Source organism: Cavia porcellus, unplaced genomic scaffold (assembly GCF_034190915.1).
Source record: "Cavia porcellus strain 051 isolate PalLab524CR breed Dunkin Hartley unplaced genomic scaffold, mCavPor4.1 scaffold_26, whole genome shotgun sequence".
Lineage (NCBI taxonomy): Eukaryota > Metazoa > Chordata > Mammalia > Rodentia > Caviidae > Cavia > Cavia porcellus.
In genome coordinates this window covers 25,351,962-25,370,970 of record NW_026947509.1, presented here as the reverse complement: position 1 = coordinate 25,370,970, position 19,009 = coordinate 25,351,962, and the positions used below count along the sequence as shown (strand labels likewise).

The 19,009-nt window shown below is 46.1% G+C and overlaps 1 protein-coding gene across 1 annotated transcript; it reads left to right on the top strand.

Moving 5' to 3' along the window:
* Positions 1-4,658: 4,658 nt before the first annotated feature.
* Rnase7 (ribonuclease A family member 7) lies at positions 4,659-7,131 on the top strand. The gene is made up of 2 exons (XM_013157339.2): positions 4,659-4,833; positions 5,318-7,131. Exon 2 carries the CDS (start codon positions 5,358-5,360, stop codon positions 5,826-5,828), a length of 471 nt encoding a protein of 156 aa, XP_013012793.1. The 5' UTR covers positions 4,659-4,833; positions 5,318-5,357; the 3' UTR covers positions 5,829-7,131.
* Positions 7,132-19,009: the final 11,878 nt, after the last annotated feature.

Here is a 19,009-nt window from a genome sequence, read left to right as displayed (position 1 = left end):
TTTAAGACAGAATTTGCTAAGTTACCCAGACTAACCTCAAACTTGCCATCCTTCTGCCTCAGCCTCCCAGGTAATTGGTATTACAAGCAGGCACTACTACAATGGTTTAATTTATATTTGAAAGCATTGGTAAACATATGAAACCTGGAAGTGTTTTTTGTTAAACCAGTTTTTATTGTAGTGGTGCTGGTTCTTCTACCATCAAAAGGATTACCGATATTAGTTCAGCACTGAAACAATAAGTTTGATTTTTGTTGTCATCGTTGTTGTTGATTTTGGTACTGGGGGTCAAACTTGTTGACCTAGCGCTTGCCAGGCAGGTGCTTATGCTGCTGAGCTAAACCCCCGGCCTGATTTGTTTTTCTTATAAAGAGGGTGTTCTGAGCTGGGCATGGTGGTATACACCTGTTATCCTAGCACTGAAGCTACGAGAGGCTGAAGCAGGACAATGACAGATTCAAGCACAGTCTTGTTGAGATCCTATCTCAAAATAAAAAATCAGGGGGCAGGGATTATCAGGGAGTAGGCCCTGGAGTCAATCTCCAGCAGCACCCTACAGACACACAAAAAGAAGACCATTTGCCTGCAAACCTCAATATATTTTATCCCTCCCTCTCCAACAGTAAGCATTGGCGGAACCTTGGCTAGACACAGGTGCAGGGACGGTGTCCTGTAATTCTGGAGAACTCTCAAGGTTCTGCCCGTGGGCACAGCATGGTTTCTCTTTGTCCTATCCAACTCAAGTCAATCAAACAGTATGCCTGGTCACAGACGGTTCCTGGGTTGTCCTTAAACCCAAGGGGTGGTTTCAGCCATCACCACCTTCTTGTTCAGTTCCACTCCTGTTCCTTGTACAAAAGCAGTGCAATGGGGGCTTCCAGCCTTGCACGAGCTGACAGCCTAAACTAGAGGGAAAAAATAAATGTATGTGAAAAAATGGTGGTTCAAAGCAGAAAATAACACTTCTGGAAGGCAGGACATGCTGTAGAAAGATAGAGGTGAGAAAGATCTCTCTGTATTGAGAGGGTCAGGAGAAATTTTCCAGGGGAGAAGGGTGGTCCTTCTGGGGCCTTGGGATAGGTTTCTGGGGGCAGTTGGGAGCTAAGTGGAAATCAGGAAGATTATGAAAATATGTTCAAGAAAAGGGAGAAAACCAGTCTGGCTGATTTTGAGGTACAGAATGGGACAAAAGGCAGAAAGAGACAAGCCACTTTCAAGATGGCTTTGCTGGATGGTGGCAGCACTGATGCTCAGCTAAGGGATCTGCTCTCTGCTGTGTGCAAAGGGAGTAACCAGCAAGAGCTTCCGAGACAGCGTGACCTGCTGGAGCCTCTCGGCCCACACCAGGCCCTGCTCCCCTGCATCCCAGCTTGGGAGCCAAGGATTCCAACTTTCTGTTTTGGAGTGTGCCTCCTCCAAACCCGCAGCTGTTCCAAGAAAGGTCATGGGAATTCAAAGACCTGAATCCAGTCCCATGTCTGACCCAAACTTGCTATACGTTTCATTTTCCCCAAATACAGAAATGAGCCCACCGCCCTTGTTTATCCAAGGATCAACAAAATTAGGATAACAGAACTCAGATCTGTTCCTGCTTGGAGGAAAATTCACACTCTCTTGGGTTTTCCCCTGGTGTCCGCAGGCTGTGTGGAGCTCCGGAAGAGGGAGGGAGGCCTGGCTCTAAAGATGCGGCACCAAGCCAGGCTGGGCCCTTCCCTCCTGTGCCGCCCCAGGCCAGAGGAAGCAGCAGCTGTTGTCCCCAGGGAGCACCGGCAGAGGTCCACCTGGCACTGCTGGGGTTTTCACAACACCCACCGAACTTAAAGCACACACACACACACACACACACAGGACGTCAGCCTAGGGGGAGGTGAGCTGACGGCATGGTAACAGGGGAGGAAGGAGCCCTGTCACAAGGAGCTGCCCTCCCTCTGCCAAGCTCCCTGACCAGCCCTTGGTCTGAGTCTGCCTCCTTTCACTCTCCCTAACCCCGTCTCCTCCCTTCATCCTCTCCTCTTGCCTACCCAGGGAGTGAAGATATGAGTAAAATTATCCTACCAAGTGCAAAGAGGAACAGGTCTTGGGGGTAGATCAGGCAAATAAACATGCACAATTACCTTCCTCACCCAAAGAATTACGGCCAAAGGGTTCTTTGGTTGGTTCAACTCTTCCACTTCAATTTTCATATGCAAACTTTAACTTTCTCTCCCTTCCCCACTGACCTCAGACGCCTTGTTTATTTCGTCTACACAGTTTCTGGACCGTCCAGCATGATGGAGTCACAGAGCAAAGCAGGGTAATTATAATGACAGGAAAGCACAAGTACGGGGGGCAGCTCAGTTCGTGATTTGGAAACATCTCACTCCAGCAGAATGGGAGATGGAAAGGAGACTGCGCCAGGAATTCAAATGAGTCCGAAGCCTCCTTACCCCTCTTCCCATCCAGCCTCCACCTGAGGGCTCATCTGGCCGAGTTGATCTGCATTTGTTCTGCTTTAAAATGTGGATTTTTATCCCCAAGCCTGTGGGTTTCTACAGCAGCAGGGTAAGGATGCTCTGTGTAAAGGTCTGCCTTCAAGTACCTTAACAAAGATATAAAGGGCTGTCCCCACAGGCTGGGCCTCCCCGGGGACAGCCCACAGAGCCCGAGTCCTATGCACCTTCTCCTTGATTCACTTTTGCCATCTAGTGGTGCTTTCCACCCACGACACCACCTTCCCTTCCAGAAGCCTGTCATTCTCATCCACACTTGCTCTGCCCCCACGAGAACCATGTCCCTCTGCCCTAACAACAGATACTCCATCAACTTCCTAACTTCAAAGAGAAAAACACAAACCTTATGATCAAGATGGTTTACAGGACCTCTTCACAGTCACAATCCACAGGACAGCCAGGTTGGAACAGACAAGCCCGTTACTCCTCTGCTCAGAGGAAAAGCCAGTCTCCATGTCTGTCTCACTGTCTCTGTCTCTGTGTCTGTCTCTGTTTCTGTCTCTGTCTCTGTCTCTCTCTGTCTCTCTCTCTCTCTCTGTCTCTCTGTCTCTGTCTCTCTGTCTCTGTCTCTCTGTCTCTGTCTCTGTCTCTCTCTGTCTCTCTCTCTCTGTCTCTGTCTCTGTCTCTCTCTGTCTCTCTCTCTCTGTCTCTGTCTCTCTCTCTCTCTCTCTCTCTCTCTCTCTCTCTCTCTCTCTGGATTGAATGCAAGAACTTTGGACTAAGTGACATTTCCTTTTTTTGTTTTTGAGACAAATTCTTGCTAAGTCACTAAGTTGACCAAACTGGGTTCAACCTTGGACTTCTCCTGCTTCCACCTCCCAGGATGCTGAGAAGACAGGTGCGTGCCACAGTGCTAGGGTATGCAGCCTTTCTGAAAGCTCCAAGGCTTCCCATGGCCCAGTTTCTGACCCCTCTCTGGACCTCTCCTGCACTTGCTGGTCAGCTTCCTGTTCCACCGGCACTCAGGTCATCTAAGTGCTTTGAGGCCTGCCAGAGCTCCTCTCTTGACCTGGAACACTCTTTCTCCAGACAAGCACAAGTTCCCTCTTTCATCTTCAAGGCTCTACTGCTGTCCTCAATGACTCCACATTTTTTCACTCACTATGTAGCCCAGGCTGGCCTCAAGCTCATGAGGAGCCTCCTGTCTCAGCCTCCGGAGTGCTGGGATACAGGCACACACCACCATGCCATGTGACCCTACCTGAAAATTACTGTCCACCAATTCCTATCCTGTCTTTTTCTTTAACAATTATCACTTTAAGCAAAATACATATTTACTGTCTCTCCCGAATGGAATATAAGCTCTACAGAAGTAGAGATTTGCATCTCTGGTTCACTGATATATCCCAAGTACACTCGTCCATAATAGGCACTCAGTTGTTATTTATTGACTACATACACACAGCTGGACCTGAGATTCTGAGTTCACCTACTACTTATAGGTGAATTTTAAGTACAAAAATAGCACCTCTGTTTCTCAACCTCCCCATCCACAGTGATGCTTCTCTGCCAGGGTTTCTCAGCAAGCCCCCATATCATACTTCAGACTCACAGGAGCCCCCAGAGCAGCATGGGTCCAGGTGGTCACTGCCACAAACAACAGGTAAAGGAAGGGCTGGGCAGGAAGAGAAACGCCACCGAAGGCATTTCAAACATAAACATCTACATAAAGCAGAGGGGAAGTGTTGGGTGCTCTCCTGAGGTAAAGCCAGGTGACGCTTCTCAGCACCCAGAACTGGAGGGGCCAGAGAAATGAAGTGTCTTGAAACAGCTGAGCTGTCGCGGATGGTACTGGGCATCATGACTGTGATGATTCGTCCACTTCCCTCGTCTCCTCCATCTCCCCCCAAAGATAAAGGGTATACCTGAGTGACAGAAAACTCTACAAATTCTTTTTCCAGGCTATCCTACCCCTATGCCTACTTAGAGAAAAAGTAATCATTAACAGTGCTTGACTGTTCTTAAATGTCAGAGACATACTTAGGAGGATAAAAATGACAGCTCTCCCTGAAATTCATCTGGGCTGACACTGGGACAGGTACTTTTCTAAGAGTCATCAAAAGCATGTGAATGGGGCCCATGTGCAGTACAGTGTGGATGTGAGTATCCAAGCTTCCTCATTGCAAACATGTTTAGGCAGGTTACTGGCTCTATCAGCATCCACTTACATGGGACCTGACGGTGGAAAGGCATGAATCTGATTCATTTCCTGATAGAAACCGCATAGCCCAGGCCAGCTCTTAAAGAGTCAGGCAGTGAGCACTGGCCCTAAGAGACCTGACGGCCCAGCAAGGGTGAATACATCCTCTGGACAGGAGTCACAGCACAAGGACTAAACCAGGAGGTGAGACTTGGGAGGAGACACGCTGAGGACAAAGAGTAAAGAATAAGAAGGGTTCTGACCATCTGTACACTCAGATGAGTGTTAAGACAGACAAAAGAGGGGCTTGACTTAGCGGGGACAGCTCAGGAGCAGCGGGAGAGTGATCAAGAGAGAACAGTGATGTTGAGGATGGAAATACAGAATGAGAAAAAGGCTGGGACATGGGAAAGGAGAGAGGGGTGTGGCGGGGTGCAGACACAAGTGTAGGGACAAGGGGACATTAAGGAGATGGTAACTGAAGAGACAGAACAAAGAGCAAGAGGCCACAGGGACAGAATGACAGGTGGGATGGAAGGTCAGGAAGGTGGGGTCCCGGTGGAGGCAAGTTCCTGGAGGAAGAGGAGATACCCAGTGAGACAGTCAGTCGGGAGAGGTGTGAGTAGCTACAGTGAGCAGACACACAAAAGCAGTTTCTCAACTGAACACCTGTGCTCTCTGTCCCCAGCAACCCCACCTCTCCCTCCTGACTGCTGTCCCTAAAGCAGATGACACAAGCCAGAGCAAGATGCTGCTCGCTGCTGCTGCTCCTGCTGCTGGGGCTGTGGGCGGCAGAGCTCCCAGTCAGTGCCAAGCCCAAAAGCATGACCTCGGCTCAGTGGTTTGAAACTCAGCACGTGCAGCCCAACCCTCAAGCCTGCAGCTCAGCGATGGGCCACATCAACACGTACACAAAGAGCTGCAAACGCCTCAATGACTTCCTGCACACGTCTCTCTTCAACGTGGCTGCCACCTGCCAGACCCCCAGCAAAACCTGCAAGAATGGTGGTAAAAACTGCCACCAGAGCCCGAAGCCTGTGTCCCTGACCACATGTAAACTTGCCTCAGGGAAGTACCCCAACTGCCATTACCAAGAGAAGCATCGGAATGCACGTTACGTAGTGGCCTGTGAGCGACCCCAGAAAAAGGACTCCGGGAAATTCCGCTTGGTTCCTGTGCACTTGGATGAAGTCATTTAGGTTTCCAGGCTTTCTTACTCCTTGTCTGAGCCTCACTCCTCCTCCTGCCTTCTGCAGGCCTCCTTGTCCCCTCCACCCAAAGCACACTCTGCCCTCCTCTCTTCAAACCTTCCTGATTCAGCTCCATGGCGAGGCCAAGATGGAGCTGGTGCTGACACTGTGGGCTGAGCTGTGAGGACATCATCTTGGTCTTTTTGTTGCTGCTTCCCCCACCTGAAGCCTATCCCCAGGAGACCGCTGAGCAGGCTCAGAGCGTGGCTTCCCTGGGCTGTGCTTGTAAACACCTCTTCCCTGCTGCCTTGCGTGGGGCAGCACCGCAAGAGAAGGACACAGCCCAATAGGCAGCAATAGCTCCACTCCTGAGGAAGCCCCAGCCCTGGTGCGCTGCGGTACCCAGTGTGGGGAGAGGTGTCCAGAAGGAGGGAGACACAGAGAAACGCCACATCGAGTTTAAGGAGCATTTCGTTCTTTTTTTTTTTTTTTTTTAATCAGTACCGGGATAGAACTCACGACCGCTTGCTTGCAAGGCAGATGCTTATGCCACTGAGCTAAATCCCCAGCCCATGAGCATTTCATTCTTTAAACAGCACGTCCGTGAGTCCTCCCTTTCCAATGAGACAGGCCTGAGGGACGTGGCTGACCTTCTTCACCGAGGAGATATTAGAGATTTCAGAAAGCTCGGTCAGTGAAAGAGTCCACTGGCAGGCTCTGGACTTGAAAACAAGTGGCCTTGGTCTACAGACAGCAATCAGTACGCAACCCGTGGAGCAAGCAAGAGAGCCCTGCAGGGGCAAGAGAAGTAGGCGAGAGTTCAGGCGTGAAGAAACACCCTGGGAGCTCGCCAGAGCCTGCTACTGCTGCGGGCTGCAATAAAGGTCATCACCTCTCTCCCCAGAGAATTTTATGAGGTGCCTCAGGACTCCTAATTCATCCCCGTGCTTTCTCATGGCCCCTCCTTCTTCAGCCCACTTCTTTCTGGCCTCACCCTGAGTCTCCTTCTAGCTCCATCCCCTGGGCCCGAAGGCAGAAGAGGGAGGGGAATGTCCCTAGGCTCATGTTTCCCTTGACCTTAAGGACCTTCCATGGCCCAGAGGCTGCTTGTCACAAACCAACCGGTGGAGCTGTCAGGGCTTCCTTCCTGGAGATAATGATCTCCCCTGCCTCAGTGCTTCCCAGGCTGTCCACACTGGCACTCTGCCCAGGCCCGAGGGGTTGAGATGTGGAAATGCCCTCTCTCTGTCTGCCTTGGCTTAAGACACCATCTTTCCCTCTGGAGAATAAAGCTGGAAAAGTTTTGACTGTTGTCACAGCCCCTTCTCTCTTTCTTTATCTCAGTCCAAAATGAACTGTGCCACACCCACGGCCACCTGACTTCCCACCCACACACACTGTTAGGCCTCTCACACCTGTGGGAGAAGCCACCCTCCTTACACCTCCCGTGCCAGCGCCTTCTTTCCTAACCAGAGTCGGGGAGCTTTGCAGCCAGACAGGATGGAGTACAAAGCCTGGCCCGGTCATGCCTCTCCACGATGCTGAACAAATTACTGAACCTTTCTGCGGCTTTGTTCCGTGAAGCAAAATGGAAATTCTATTACCTGCCAAACAAGATTACAGGAGATTCACAAAGGACATTTAAGAAGCTCGGGTCGGAGACAGGTGTGGGGGCTTCTGAGTACAATCCCAGCGCTCGGGGAGGTTGAGGATGGTCACAAATTCACATCAAGCCTGGGTAACCTAGCAGTTGAATGAGCCCCTCTCTTAAAATTAAAAATAAAAGTAAAAAGGGCTCAATGCAAAGGCAATGGATTCAGTTCCCAGGAAAACAAAGAGTAGAAGCTGAAACAGGAGGCGCTGCTGTTGCTGCTGCTGCTCGGCTCAGCCCCAGGCCGTGGGAGGCCTTGGATAATGGTAACTACAAGTGGAGGCACAGCTGCCTCTGACAAGTGGGAGATCAAGGCAAACATCCATGCATAGAGGGGAAAGGGTGGGGAGGAGAGGAAGGGGGATCAAAAGAAAGGAGGGCAGAACACTGAGCAGTCCATACAGAATGGGAGGCAGTCGGTTGCTGAGGTGTTAAGCCTTTCTTTTCTGTGATTTTTTTGAGACAGGGTCTCACTATGTAGTTCGGGCTGGCCTTGAGCTCACTTTGTAGCCCAGGCTGGTGTCGAACTCACAAGGATCCTCCCGCCTCAGCCTCCCAAGTGCTGGGATTAGAGGAGTGAGCCCCTACACCCAGCAGTATCACTATTTCCTGAACACAGAATATTGCCATCATCAAGTGGACTTTTAGGATACTCGAATACAAAGTTTTACCCAAAGTTGTAATTTATTTTTGTGCTTCTGTGGTCAGCATACTATACATTTATCTTTCTATAAACAGATGATTTTTAACCAAGGTGCATAGAAAAGAAGGTATGGGTTTTTCTTCACTTTATTCTTTTTAAAACACTTTATATTTTATATTCTTTTTTTCTTCAGTGCTGGGATCTAATGCAGGGCCTGATATATGTTAAACAGGTACTCCAGCACTGAGCTATAAACCCAGGTGCTCTGCCTCAACCTCCCAAATACTGGGATTACAGGGGTGCTCCACCACACCCACCTGCTCTCTGTGTTCTTCACTGATGATTTTGCTAACGTATATTGTGGTTTTGGAGATCGATGTCTTCTTCTCAAAATTTTAAAGTAGATAAAATCATGCCTTTAATGCATACTCCAAAAACAAAATGAATTTCCAAATAGGACACTTCTTGAAAGACTCATTATCTAAATTCCACTAAGTGACTGAAGAGTTCTAAGGTAGAGCTTGGGTAGAGCACCTGCCTAACCTGCATAAGGCCTGGGGTTGGATCCCCAGCACCACAAAGGAAAAAAAGGAAGCAAATAGCTCTAAAGTAATGAATCTGTGGTAATACAGGCCAAGAGAGTGGCAGCCTTAGGAGGTGTTCACGGGGAAAAGAGGTAGGGGAATCTAAGAGCGTGGAAATGCTGTGTGGTTGATGTAGATATGTTTACTGTATGAAAACTCCTTGAACTGTACACTTAAAATTTGTCCTTTACTGCATGTGACCCCTCAGTTTTTAAAAATCCTCCAAAAATATAGTTCTTGAGGATGGTTTTGTTTCTACGATAAATGTTAATATACCAATCAACCAGAAAAACATTATTGTACAATTAAATCACAGATACAGTATAATGTTTATTGTTTTGCCTTGTTCTATTTGTTAAATAATACTGCATTATTTACTAAATTGTTATAAATATTTTGAGATTGAAAAAATAAGGTTCTTCCTAAGGTTATATAGCTAACACAGTTCTCTTATTATTTATATTATTTGTTAATTAATTTTCCTGTATTTTAGTGATGTGATAAATTTTAATAATCATTTTATGCATATTATTATAAAGTTTTCCAGCCATTTGTTTTACAATATATGTGTTATAATAATAAATATGATTGCATTTTCACTGACTGATAGCACTTCAGCATTTTCAAAAGTTCGTAAGGAATATTTTATTCCTGTTATGTCTAGAAAGCTCAACAATATTTGAAAGTGACTACACATCTTGATACTAACAGTGAATCCAAATGACCTGTTTTTTCTCATTACTACACTTTAACTCATTCTGTATGAAGTCACTCATCCCTTTAGATGAGCTTGATCACCATCAACCTTAGGGATCCCAGAAATAATGTCAAGATAAGCATTTGGCTATTCACCTCCCCCAAACTGAGGTCTGAAACGATAATAATTTTAGACAGACACCCTGACTAGCTGAATCTGTGTGCAGCCCCACTTAAAAGTTGAGGAATGGGGGAGGGTGAAGAATTAAAGGAGGAACTGCTTATGAAGGACTTCTGCTTCCCGGGGCGGGGAGGAGGAAGATGTTCGGGGGATACTGGCCAGCCTCATGCAGACAGATTTAGAGAATTGTTTCAACCTAGATCTACAGAGCAGAAATCAAGGAAGCAGTCGGACAGTTATAGTCCCAAAGTCACACTCCTATGATCCATTACCTTCAACTAAGCCCCGCCTCTTATTCCCAGTGCCTTCCAGTAATGATCTCACTAACTGAAGCAAAAGTCCTCTTCTTCCGACCACATCTCTAGACCCCAATGCTGCATTGGAGATCAAGCCCTCAATACATGAGTGTGTGTTTGTTTGAATGCGTCAGTCTTTGGGGTACTTCATATGTAAACCATAACGTAGAGATACTTCCAACAGTGTTACAGGGGTTAAATGTAAAAAGACAGGCAAAATACTTGGAAGAGTGGCTGGCTGGCCCATAGGGAAGGTTTTAGAGGCATTAATACTTATAAATACTATTGTGATGTCAAATGTTGAGTGTCAAACCTGTGATGAGTGGAAAAGGCCTGGCTTTCTTGACAGAAGACAAAGTACTGACACAAAGGGTATCACACCCCTCTTCATCTGCTTCTTCCAGAAAAGCTACTAGTTTAGAGTAAGGTTCAAAAGCAACTTCCACTATTACCTACTTTCTGCAGGTAAGGTAATTATCAGGGCTTGCTGAAGTGCTTTTAATTGGAGGGGGAGAAGCTACCAAGAATTTCTGTCAAGATAATATAAGGGGCTGGGTGCGGTGGCACAAACCTATATAATCCCAAAGTCTGGGGGCTGAGGCATAAGTTTGAGCCTACCCTGGGCAATTTAGCAATTCAGTGATTTAGTGAGATCCTGTCTCAAAATAAAAAGTAAAAAAACACTGAGGATATATCTCAGTGCAAATGCCCTGTGTTTAATCGCCAGTGCCACAAAAAGAACAATTCAAGAGAAAGTTTACTTATTTCTACTCTCCATGAATCCAAGAATCCAAAGATATAAGAAGCAGCTGGGGGATTTAGGGCAATTAACTTTTGAGGGTTCTTTTTGTACTCCTTCCAGGAAAAAGATTTAATTGTCAAAGCAGTTAATAGAGGAGCTTGGGATTTAGCTCAGTGGCATAAGTGCCTGCCTGCAAAGGTCAAGGTTGTGAGTTCAGTCCCTGGTACCAAAAAAAAAAAAAAAAATTAATATGAGAGGGGTCTAATGACATCTCCAATTTTTCTTTCTGAGATATGTAAACCCTCCCCCTTCACCTCTGTCGTGAAAGATCCCTTCTATTTTTATTTTCTTCTGATTCAGCTTCATTTTCTTCATTTCACAGCCATCCTCCTGCCTCGGGCTCCCAGGTGCTGGGATTACAGGCATTGGCCACCACATCAGCTCAGCTTCTCTTCCTGGTTTCCTTCCATTACTCAAAATCTCTGTTAATCCTCATGGCTCATGACCCTGACTGCTTTCCAATGACATAGTAACACTGAGGAGACACCATGGTCACTACTTTCTGTGACCATTTACATGGAAACAATAGAACACAGACATTTAACATACAAACTGACCTTCGTCTGAATTTGTATAAATGCCTTCTTGGGCCACCGGCCCTTGACACAAAATGACACATTATGTCCACATTGTTTTAGAGCTTTTTGAGTAGCCATAAAATTATAATGTTGCAATATGTCTTATCCAGTGACCTCAGATTATTCAATCTTGCCTTCTTCCTTCAGCAAATGATAAAAGCAAGACCCAGAGCAGTTAAACATATACCCAAGTTTACATGGCTAGTTCAGGCGAGGAATGAGAATTTTTTTTAACAATTCAGTGATATTTCCAAATTGGCAAACTCTAGTAAATGGTTCCAAGTGCATCTCAGGTACTTTCTGAAAGAAAACTCAGCATACATAGACAAGGAGGTGAATCAATCCACAAATGGGAAAATTCCTGGATTTGAGACGAGACAAAAACTATTTTCATGCAAAAGCGTTCAGTGTCCATTGTCCTAGCACATTTGCACTTCTGCCCTCCATTCACTCAGATTATGTAGGTCAGATGCGGGGGAAGAGCACTCAAGGACTTGATCGATGGTCAGCTAGTCAAGTGTGTCGCTGACCATGCCATTGACTATTGTAGACACAGATAAGAATAGGAGTGAGAGGGCAGGGAAAACATGGAAGTCACTGCTGGTGGCATCCCACGTGGGCCAGAGGCATCTTTAAACTTATTTTTGGTAAGGATTTCCATTTTTTACACTAGAAACTACAGAGGAGTGCATCCCAAACTTTCCCCTGAAGTGTTAGTAATGGCAGAGAATTAACTAAAGCAGGAAATTACCAACAAGCCTCAGCCTTCTCTGAGATCTCCTTCTTTCACTTAATTAATATACACAAAATAGCTCTGTGTATGAATAGAACATACATTGGCTTATTTCCTGCATTGTAATAATGGATCAGGGTTGACCTCTTATTTCAATGGCTGCATTGTGGTTATGCAGACAAGGGTAGTTACAGGAAATAATCACTGATGTATTAAGGGGTGAAGGATATTATGGCTTTTATTTATTTATTTATTTTTGAGATAAGGTCTCAGTGTGTAGTGCAGGCTGGCCTTGAACTCACTTACGTAGCTCAGGCTGGTCTTGAACTCAGGACTTTCCTCCTGCCTCAGCCTCCCTAGTGCTAGGATTACAGACACCCATCATCACACTCAGCCGTAACTTGTTGAATAGCTTAGAAGTGTTAGCAATTGGGGGATCTGGATGAAGCACACATGAACTATTTCTGAAACCCTAATTTCAAAATCATTCCAAAATAAAAGTGTTTAAAATTACTTAAAAATATTTCTCTTTTCAGTGTACTCTATCATGCAATTTTATTTTCTATGAAAATAAAGCTTTAGTCTACTATCCTGACTGGCCAAAGAAATAGATTTAGTAAAATATGGAAGGAAAACTTTTATCCTGTGATTCTGTTCTGCCTGAGATAGTAATGTGCTGGTCTTAATGCAGCTTCCCTTGACTTGCTCTCTGTTAGTTTTTATCTCTGACTAGATTTCTCTTTTAAAGCTGGGTGAAGTTGATAGGTTAGTCATGGGGACAAGATAACAGTAATGTCCTTCATATGCTAAAATATGAGAAATTAGAGCGCTTGGGAGAGCGACAGGAACCCAGAAACCCTCAGTAAATGCTAGCTGTGGTTGTGTCACCGGCCTCATCATAGCCAGCCCTGCACAGAGGCTTGCCTAAGTCACAGGCCCCAGCCGGCACAGTGGGGGAGCCAGAGGTCTCAGCTCTGGTTGGTTTCAAGACTACACCCTCTTCTTCACAAGGACAAATTCGGGAGTCTGGAACAAAGAAAGATTGTTCATACACAGAGGCAATAACATGGCAGGAATGTGCATCCTGAGAAGAAGCCTCACAGCTGCATGGCAACAAAAATGGACCAAGTGCAAGAGGGTGAGCCAGAGAAAGGAAAGCAAGGCCTCCCGGGTGTGGCACGTGGACTCCCTGGATGACATCTGGAGGCTCAGAGCTCATAAACAAGGGACCAAGGGAATCTCATGGAACTTTAGATCCCAGAGCTCTAGCTAGAGAAGAATCCCCTTTTAAAGAGAGGTAACTAGTTCTGGAGAGACTAACCTATCTTCCCCACCCTAACTATGACTCTGTCAAGATCTCAGATTCAGGCAAGCAAGCCAGAGAAGCCAGAACAAATCAGCCTTGTTGATCTCTGTAGACGCTGCGCTGCCCCGTGGTCTCCTTTCGTTTCTCTCTTGGCTTCCGGCTGTAGCTTGCCCATCCAGTTTCAAACTGTCATTTGTTCTGCTGTCTCTCTGTCCCAAAATACCCTTATACATGTTCACAGTGTGATTGGGAAACTGAATGCCTCACCAGCGCATTAGCCTTGTGATTCATGCTTCAGGACTCTAGAATCACAATGCAGGTATTTAGCAAGTCAAATGCCAGGACTCAGAGTAGTCCTTGGTAGGAGGAAGTGTCTCTTGCCATCACCTGTCCTGATCCCAGGCAGCTCATCATGGATGGATCAGTTGTTTGGCAGAAATTTAGCTGAAAATCTCCCATGCTGTGTCTGGGGAAACAAAACCATCACCAGCCCTTTGCCTTCTGAAGCTAACATAATATCTTCATCCATCTTATCTTCACATGAATTTTACCACAAGCCTTTTTTTTTTTTTTTTTTTTTTTTTTTTGGTAACAGGGATCAAACTTATTGATAAGATTATATCCAAAAGATGAGAAGTATAAAACAAAAGAGGCCTTTATTCTGAGAACACGGAGAGAGAAAACCAAAACCCCCAGCCGCTGGAGTCGGCTCTCTCTGGTGGACACGTGGCATGGTGGGCATGTAAGTAGCCTCGGTTTGGGGTGGAACCTAAAGGGGCAGCAAGGATGCACGGTAGCCCATTGGTTTTTGTTTGGCGCAATAGGTAAATTCCTAAGGGTGGGGGAGATGGAGCTCCTTGGTTCCAGCTGAGGCTTTACCAGCTACAGTGTCCAGTCTGGGCCAAAACCCTTTCATATCCCATTTTATGATTATTATTATGAAAAGGGGCAAAGATTTCTCTCTTTAACTGCTTCCTGCTGGCAGAGGGCGTTGTACTGGGGTCTAGGGGAGTTGACGGGATGACAGTTAATGCCCAGGTAGATGCTGGTGCCAGGTGTTTTAGCCAGGCCAACTTCACTGGGGAATGCACGTATGTCAGACTGGAAAAACAAAGAGACAAGATGTTATGAGGAGACATGGCACTGTCATATTTAAGGACCCAGGTGAGGTAGAGGAAAAGGTGCCTTTGATTTAGACATGTCATTATATTAGGACGACCTTGAGGTAGGATCATTGTCACGGTGAGGTAGAATTCTGAAAAATAAGTGTGAGGTTAGGAAGAGTGAAGTTATGAGAGGTGATTACTCCCCCATCTGAAAGCATAAAAGTTAAGAGGGTAGGTGTATAAAACTTGTCTCCGGTACAGGAGTTGAACTAGAAAAAATAGGGGGAGCAGGGAAGGCAGTGGCTGTACCAGTATAGGGAAGGTAAGGGCTTAGGCTTTCAGGGATGTCACGCTTAACCAGACAGCTGAGGGTAGACAGAACTACGACAGTCATCACATAGAACATTATAAAGATTATCTTACGCATGATGTGAGAGTCTTTAGGAAAGACTGTCAAGAGTCCTGTCAAGAGTCCATTAATAGAACATAAGAAATTAGGAACCGGGGCTGGGGGTTTAGCTCAGTGGCATAAGCGCCTGCCTTGAAAGCAGGCAGTCATGAGTTCGATCCCTGGTACCGATAAAAAGGAAAAAGACAAAAAAAAAAAAAAAAAAGAAATTAGGAACCAAAGTGGATAACAAAACATGACTTAGCCTGTTAACTGTGGCTGCGAGGCCTTCATGAAACGGAGACAGGTGGGTGACAGAAGATGAGATGACCACTCAGAATGATCAGATTTAGGGCTGGGAGAGCACCTCTTAGCCTGAGTGATGTGAAACCAGGATGGCAGTCTAGCAACTTTGACCGCTGTAGGGGTAGCCAAGTAGACCAGATAGGGGCCACTCCATCTTGGTTGTAGTCCTGTGGATTTAGAACATTTGAGATAAATTAGATCTCCTGGGGATATGGGAGGATCTGGTTTGGCCTCTCCAGAGGGTTGGAAAGGCAGAGATCAGCATGTTGTCGCAACAAGTGTTGGAGGAAGGAGAGGACTGGGACACAGTCAGCAAGGAGAGGGAGATTTTGGGAGCAGGAAGATTGTGGAGTAAGAATGGCCTGCCGTACATAAGAAAGTAGGAGCCTGGGGAAGTGCTCTGAGCTTGGCTAAGGCTAAGGGCAAAAGTTGAGGCCAAGGTTGGTGTAGTTCTAAAGTGAGTTTCGTAAGGTGTGTCTTTATGAGGCCATTTGCCTTTTCTACTTTCCCTGAGGATTGTGGATGGTATGGGATGTGTAGGTGCCAGCTGATGTGTAAGCTTGAGGATACCTGTTGAGTGATCTGAGAAATAAAGGCAGGACCATTATCTGACTGAATACTCTGAGGTAGACCAAACCTTGGAATGATTTCTTGTAATATGACTTTGGTAACTACATCAGCAGTTTCCCTGGTTGTGGGAAAGGCTTCTATCCATCCTGAAAAGGTACAAACAAAGGTGAGAAGATATTTGAGAGTTTTGTGGCAGGGCATGTGTATAAAATCTATCTGCCAGTCCTGACCAGGGGTGTGTCCCCAAAACTGGTGGGTAGGAAAGGAAGGGGGTGCCATACATCCCCGAGGAGAGGTCCTGGCACAGAGATCACAGGTGTGAGTAAGCTTAAGAATGACAGCTTTTAGAAAAGGGTGTGTGACTATTGGGGCTAAGAGTTTGTATAGGGCCTGTGATCCTCCTATATAAAAGCAGTTGTATAAGTCAGTGGTGATATCTAAGGACTGTTGATGTGGGAGAACAAGTTTAGATCCCTGAAAAATCCATCCCCGAGTGTTTTGTGTGTAACCTGGTTTATGAAGTAGCTGTAACTGCTCTGGTGAATAATTAGGCTGAGGTAGACTGTTTGGGACTAATGGGAGAAGATGAGAAGGGCAGGGCCCTTGTGCAGCTAGCTTGGCTTGTGAATCTGCAAAGGCATTGCCTTGAGCAATAGGATCTGTAGAGTTTTGGTGTCCTCTACAATGAATAACTGCTGCCTGCTTTGGAAGTTGGGCTGCCTCTAGAAGTTTAAGAATAAGGGGAACATTAATGATGGGGGTCCCCTGAGTGGTAATAAAACCCCATTCTTACCAGATAGAGGCATGAGAGTGTAAAATGCTAAATGTATACTTTGAGTCAATGTATATATTTATAATCTTGTCTTTTGCTAGTGTAAAAGCCCTTGTAAGGGCAATAAGTTCTGCCCTCTGCAACAAGGTGCCAGGTGGCAGTGGATTTGCCTCTATAACTTTTGACTGGTTAATTATTGCATATCCTGCCTTCTTTTGGTTGTCTGTGTTTGTTGAACTGCCATCTATGAACCATGTGTCAAAGGCCAAAGAGAGAGGTGTGCTACTGATGTGAGAGAAAGGGGTGGGAGTAACCTGTAAGAACTCAATACAGTCATGGTGAGGATGGCCCTCTGAGGTGGGAAGTAAGGTTGCTACATTAAGAGGACCACTATTTGCAATAGAGATGCAAGGGTCTTGAGAGAGAGCTAAGTATACCTGTTGAAGGCGAGAAGGGGCCATGAGGGCAGGGAGCACGTTATGTGAGATAAGCTCACGTAGGTAATGAGGTGAGTATACTGTAATAGATTGCCATAATGTAAACTTCTTAGCTTCCTGTGTCAGGAGGGCTGCAGCCACAAGATCTCAGAGACAAGGAGCCCATCCTCTTACTGTGTGATCTAACTGTTTTGACAAGTAAGCTACTGCTTGAAAAGAAGGTCCCTTTTTGTGTCCTAGTACACCTATAGCACTGTGGCCCTGACAAGTAGTGTATAGAATGAAAGGTTGGGTGGGATCAGGAAGGGTAAGAGCTGGACCTTTTAGGAGAGCCTCTTTTAATTTATGAAAGGAGGCATGTATGGGTCTAGTGGGGTCCAGGGGTTCTGATAAGGGACCCTTAGCGGCCTTGTAGAGGGTTGAGCTAGGGCTGCAAAGTTAGGAATCCAGAGATGAAAGAAATTAGCTAAACCTAGGAAAGATGTAACCTGTTGTTTAGTTGTGGGCACCTGGAGATCTTGAAGAATTACCTTATGATCTGAGGTAATGGAACGAGTGGTGGGGGTGAGAGTGAGACCTAGGTATTTGACTTTCGGGGAGGCTATCTGGGCTTTAGCAGGAGACACCCTATATCCATGACTAGCAAGGAAATTAAGAAGACTAGCTGAATGGTGTATGGCTAACATATGGGATGGAGAACATAATAGAAGGTCGTCTATGTATTGAAGAAGAACACTAGGTTTGAGATCAAGTTCTGTGAGGTCAGTAGCAAGAGCTTGACTAAAGCAGTGGGGACTATCTCTGAATCCTTGGGGGAGCACTGTTCAAGTAAGTTGTTGAGACCTGAGAGTGTCTGGGTCAGTCCATGTAAATGCAAAGAGGTTCTGCCAATCAGGGTGTAGGGGGATAGTGAAGACGGCATCTTTAAGATCTATAACTGTAAAGTGAGTGGTGGAGGGAGGGATATGAGAGAGCATGGTATAGGGATTTGGCATGACTGGGTGAGTTGGGGTAACAGCACTGTTAATTACCCTAAGGTCCTGTACCAGGCAATAGGACCCATCAGGCTTGAGTACTGGGAGGATGGGAGTATTGTGGGGTGAATGGGTAGGTTTAAGAAAACCATTGTCTAAAAGGCGCTTAATTGTGGGTTTAAGTCCCCTTAAATGTTGGGGAGCTATGGGGTATTGGGGAATGCAGGGAAAAACTGAGGGATTCCTGAGATGGATTAAAACAGGTGTGGCATGTGTATCCAGAGTGGGATAAGATGTGTCCCAAACTATGGGGTCAACCAGAGAAGGAGGAAGGGGAGGGAATGGCTTTGCGATGCATTGTGAGGCTGTTTGGAGGATTAGGGCTGTGGGGAGAGAGAAAGTAAAGGAAAAATTAAGCTTTTGAAGAAAGTCTCTACCTAAAAGGGGTGTGAGACATGTTGGGATTACTAGGAAGATATGGGTAAAGAAAAGAGTCTGAAATCGGCATGGGATAGGCCCAGTTTGCAAAGGTTGAGTAGGCTGGCCTTCAATGCCCACAATAGAAATCAAGGACTTACTATAAGGTCCTGAAAATTCAGGAAGTACACTATAAGTCACCCCTGTATCTACAAGCAGACATATTATCTTACCTGACACCTCCAGTGAGATTCGGGGCTCTGACAAGGTTACCAGAGTGGGGGCTGTGAGCCCCAAGCCCCGATAATCTTCCACAGCAAGTCTGAACAGATCAGTCAGCAATGAATCTGGCATTGACAGAGTCTCCTGTGAGGGCGAGGGATTAGAGGATGGCTTACCCACTCACTGGCGGCTAGGACAGTCACTCTTCCAATGGCCCTTAAGATTGCAGTATGGACATGGTCCTAGAGGGATGCCAGGGTTGGGGCAATCTTTTACCCAGTGTCCTTGTTTGCTGCATTTAAAGCATGATCCAGGCAGGACTTGAGCAGCCACACCTTGTTTTGGATTTCTTGTCCTGGGAGCCCCAAGTGCCACTGCTAAGAGATCAGACTGATATTTAGCAAACTTTAATTTTTGAGCTTGTTTTTCCTCTTTTTGAATTTTATCTCTGTTGTTGAAGACACAGAAAGCTAATTTAAGTAGATCCTCTTGCGGAGTTTGAGGGTGATATTCAACCTTTTGTAATTT

Excerpts from the sequence above, each read along its gene's own strand:
- Rnase7 (XM_013157339.2), top strand. The coding sequence starts at position 5,358 with ATGACACAAGCCAGAGCAAGATGCTGCTCGCTGCTGCTGCTCCTGCTG.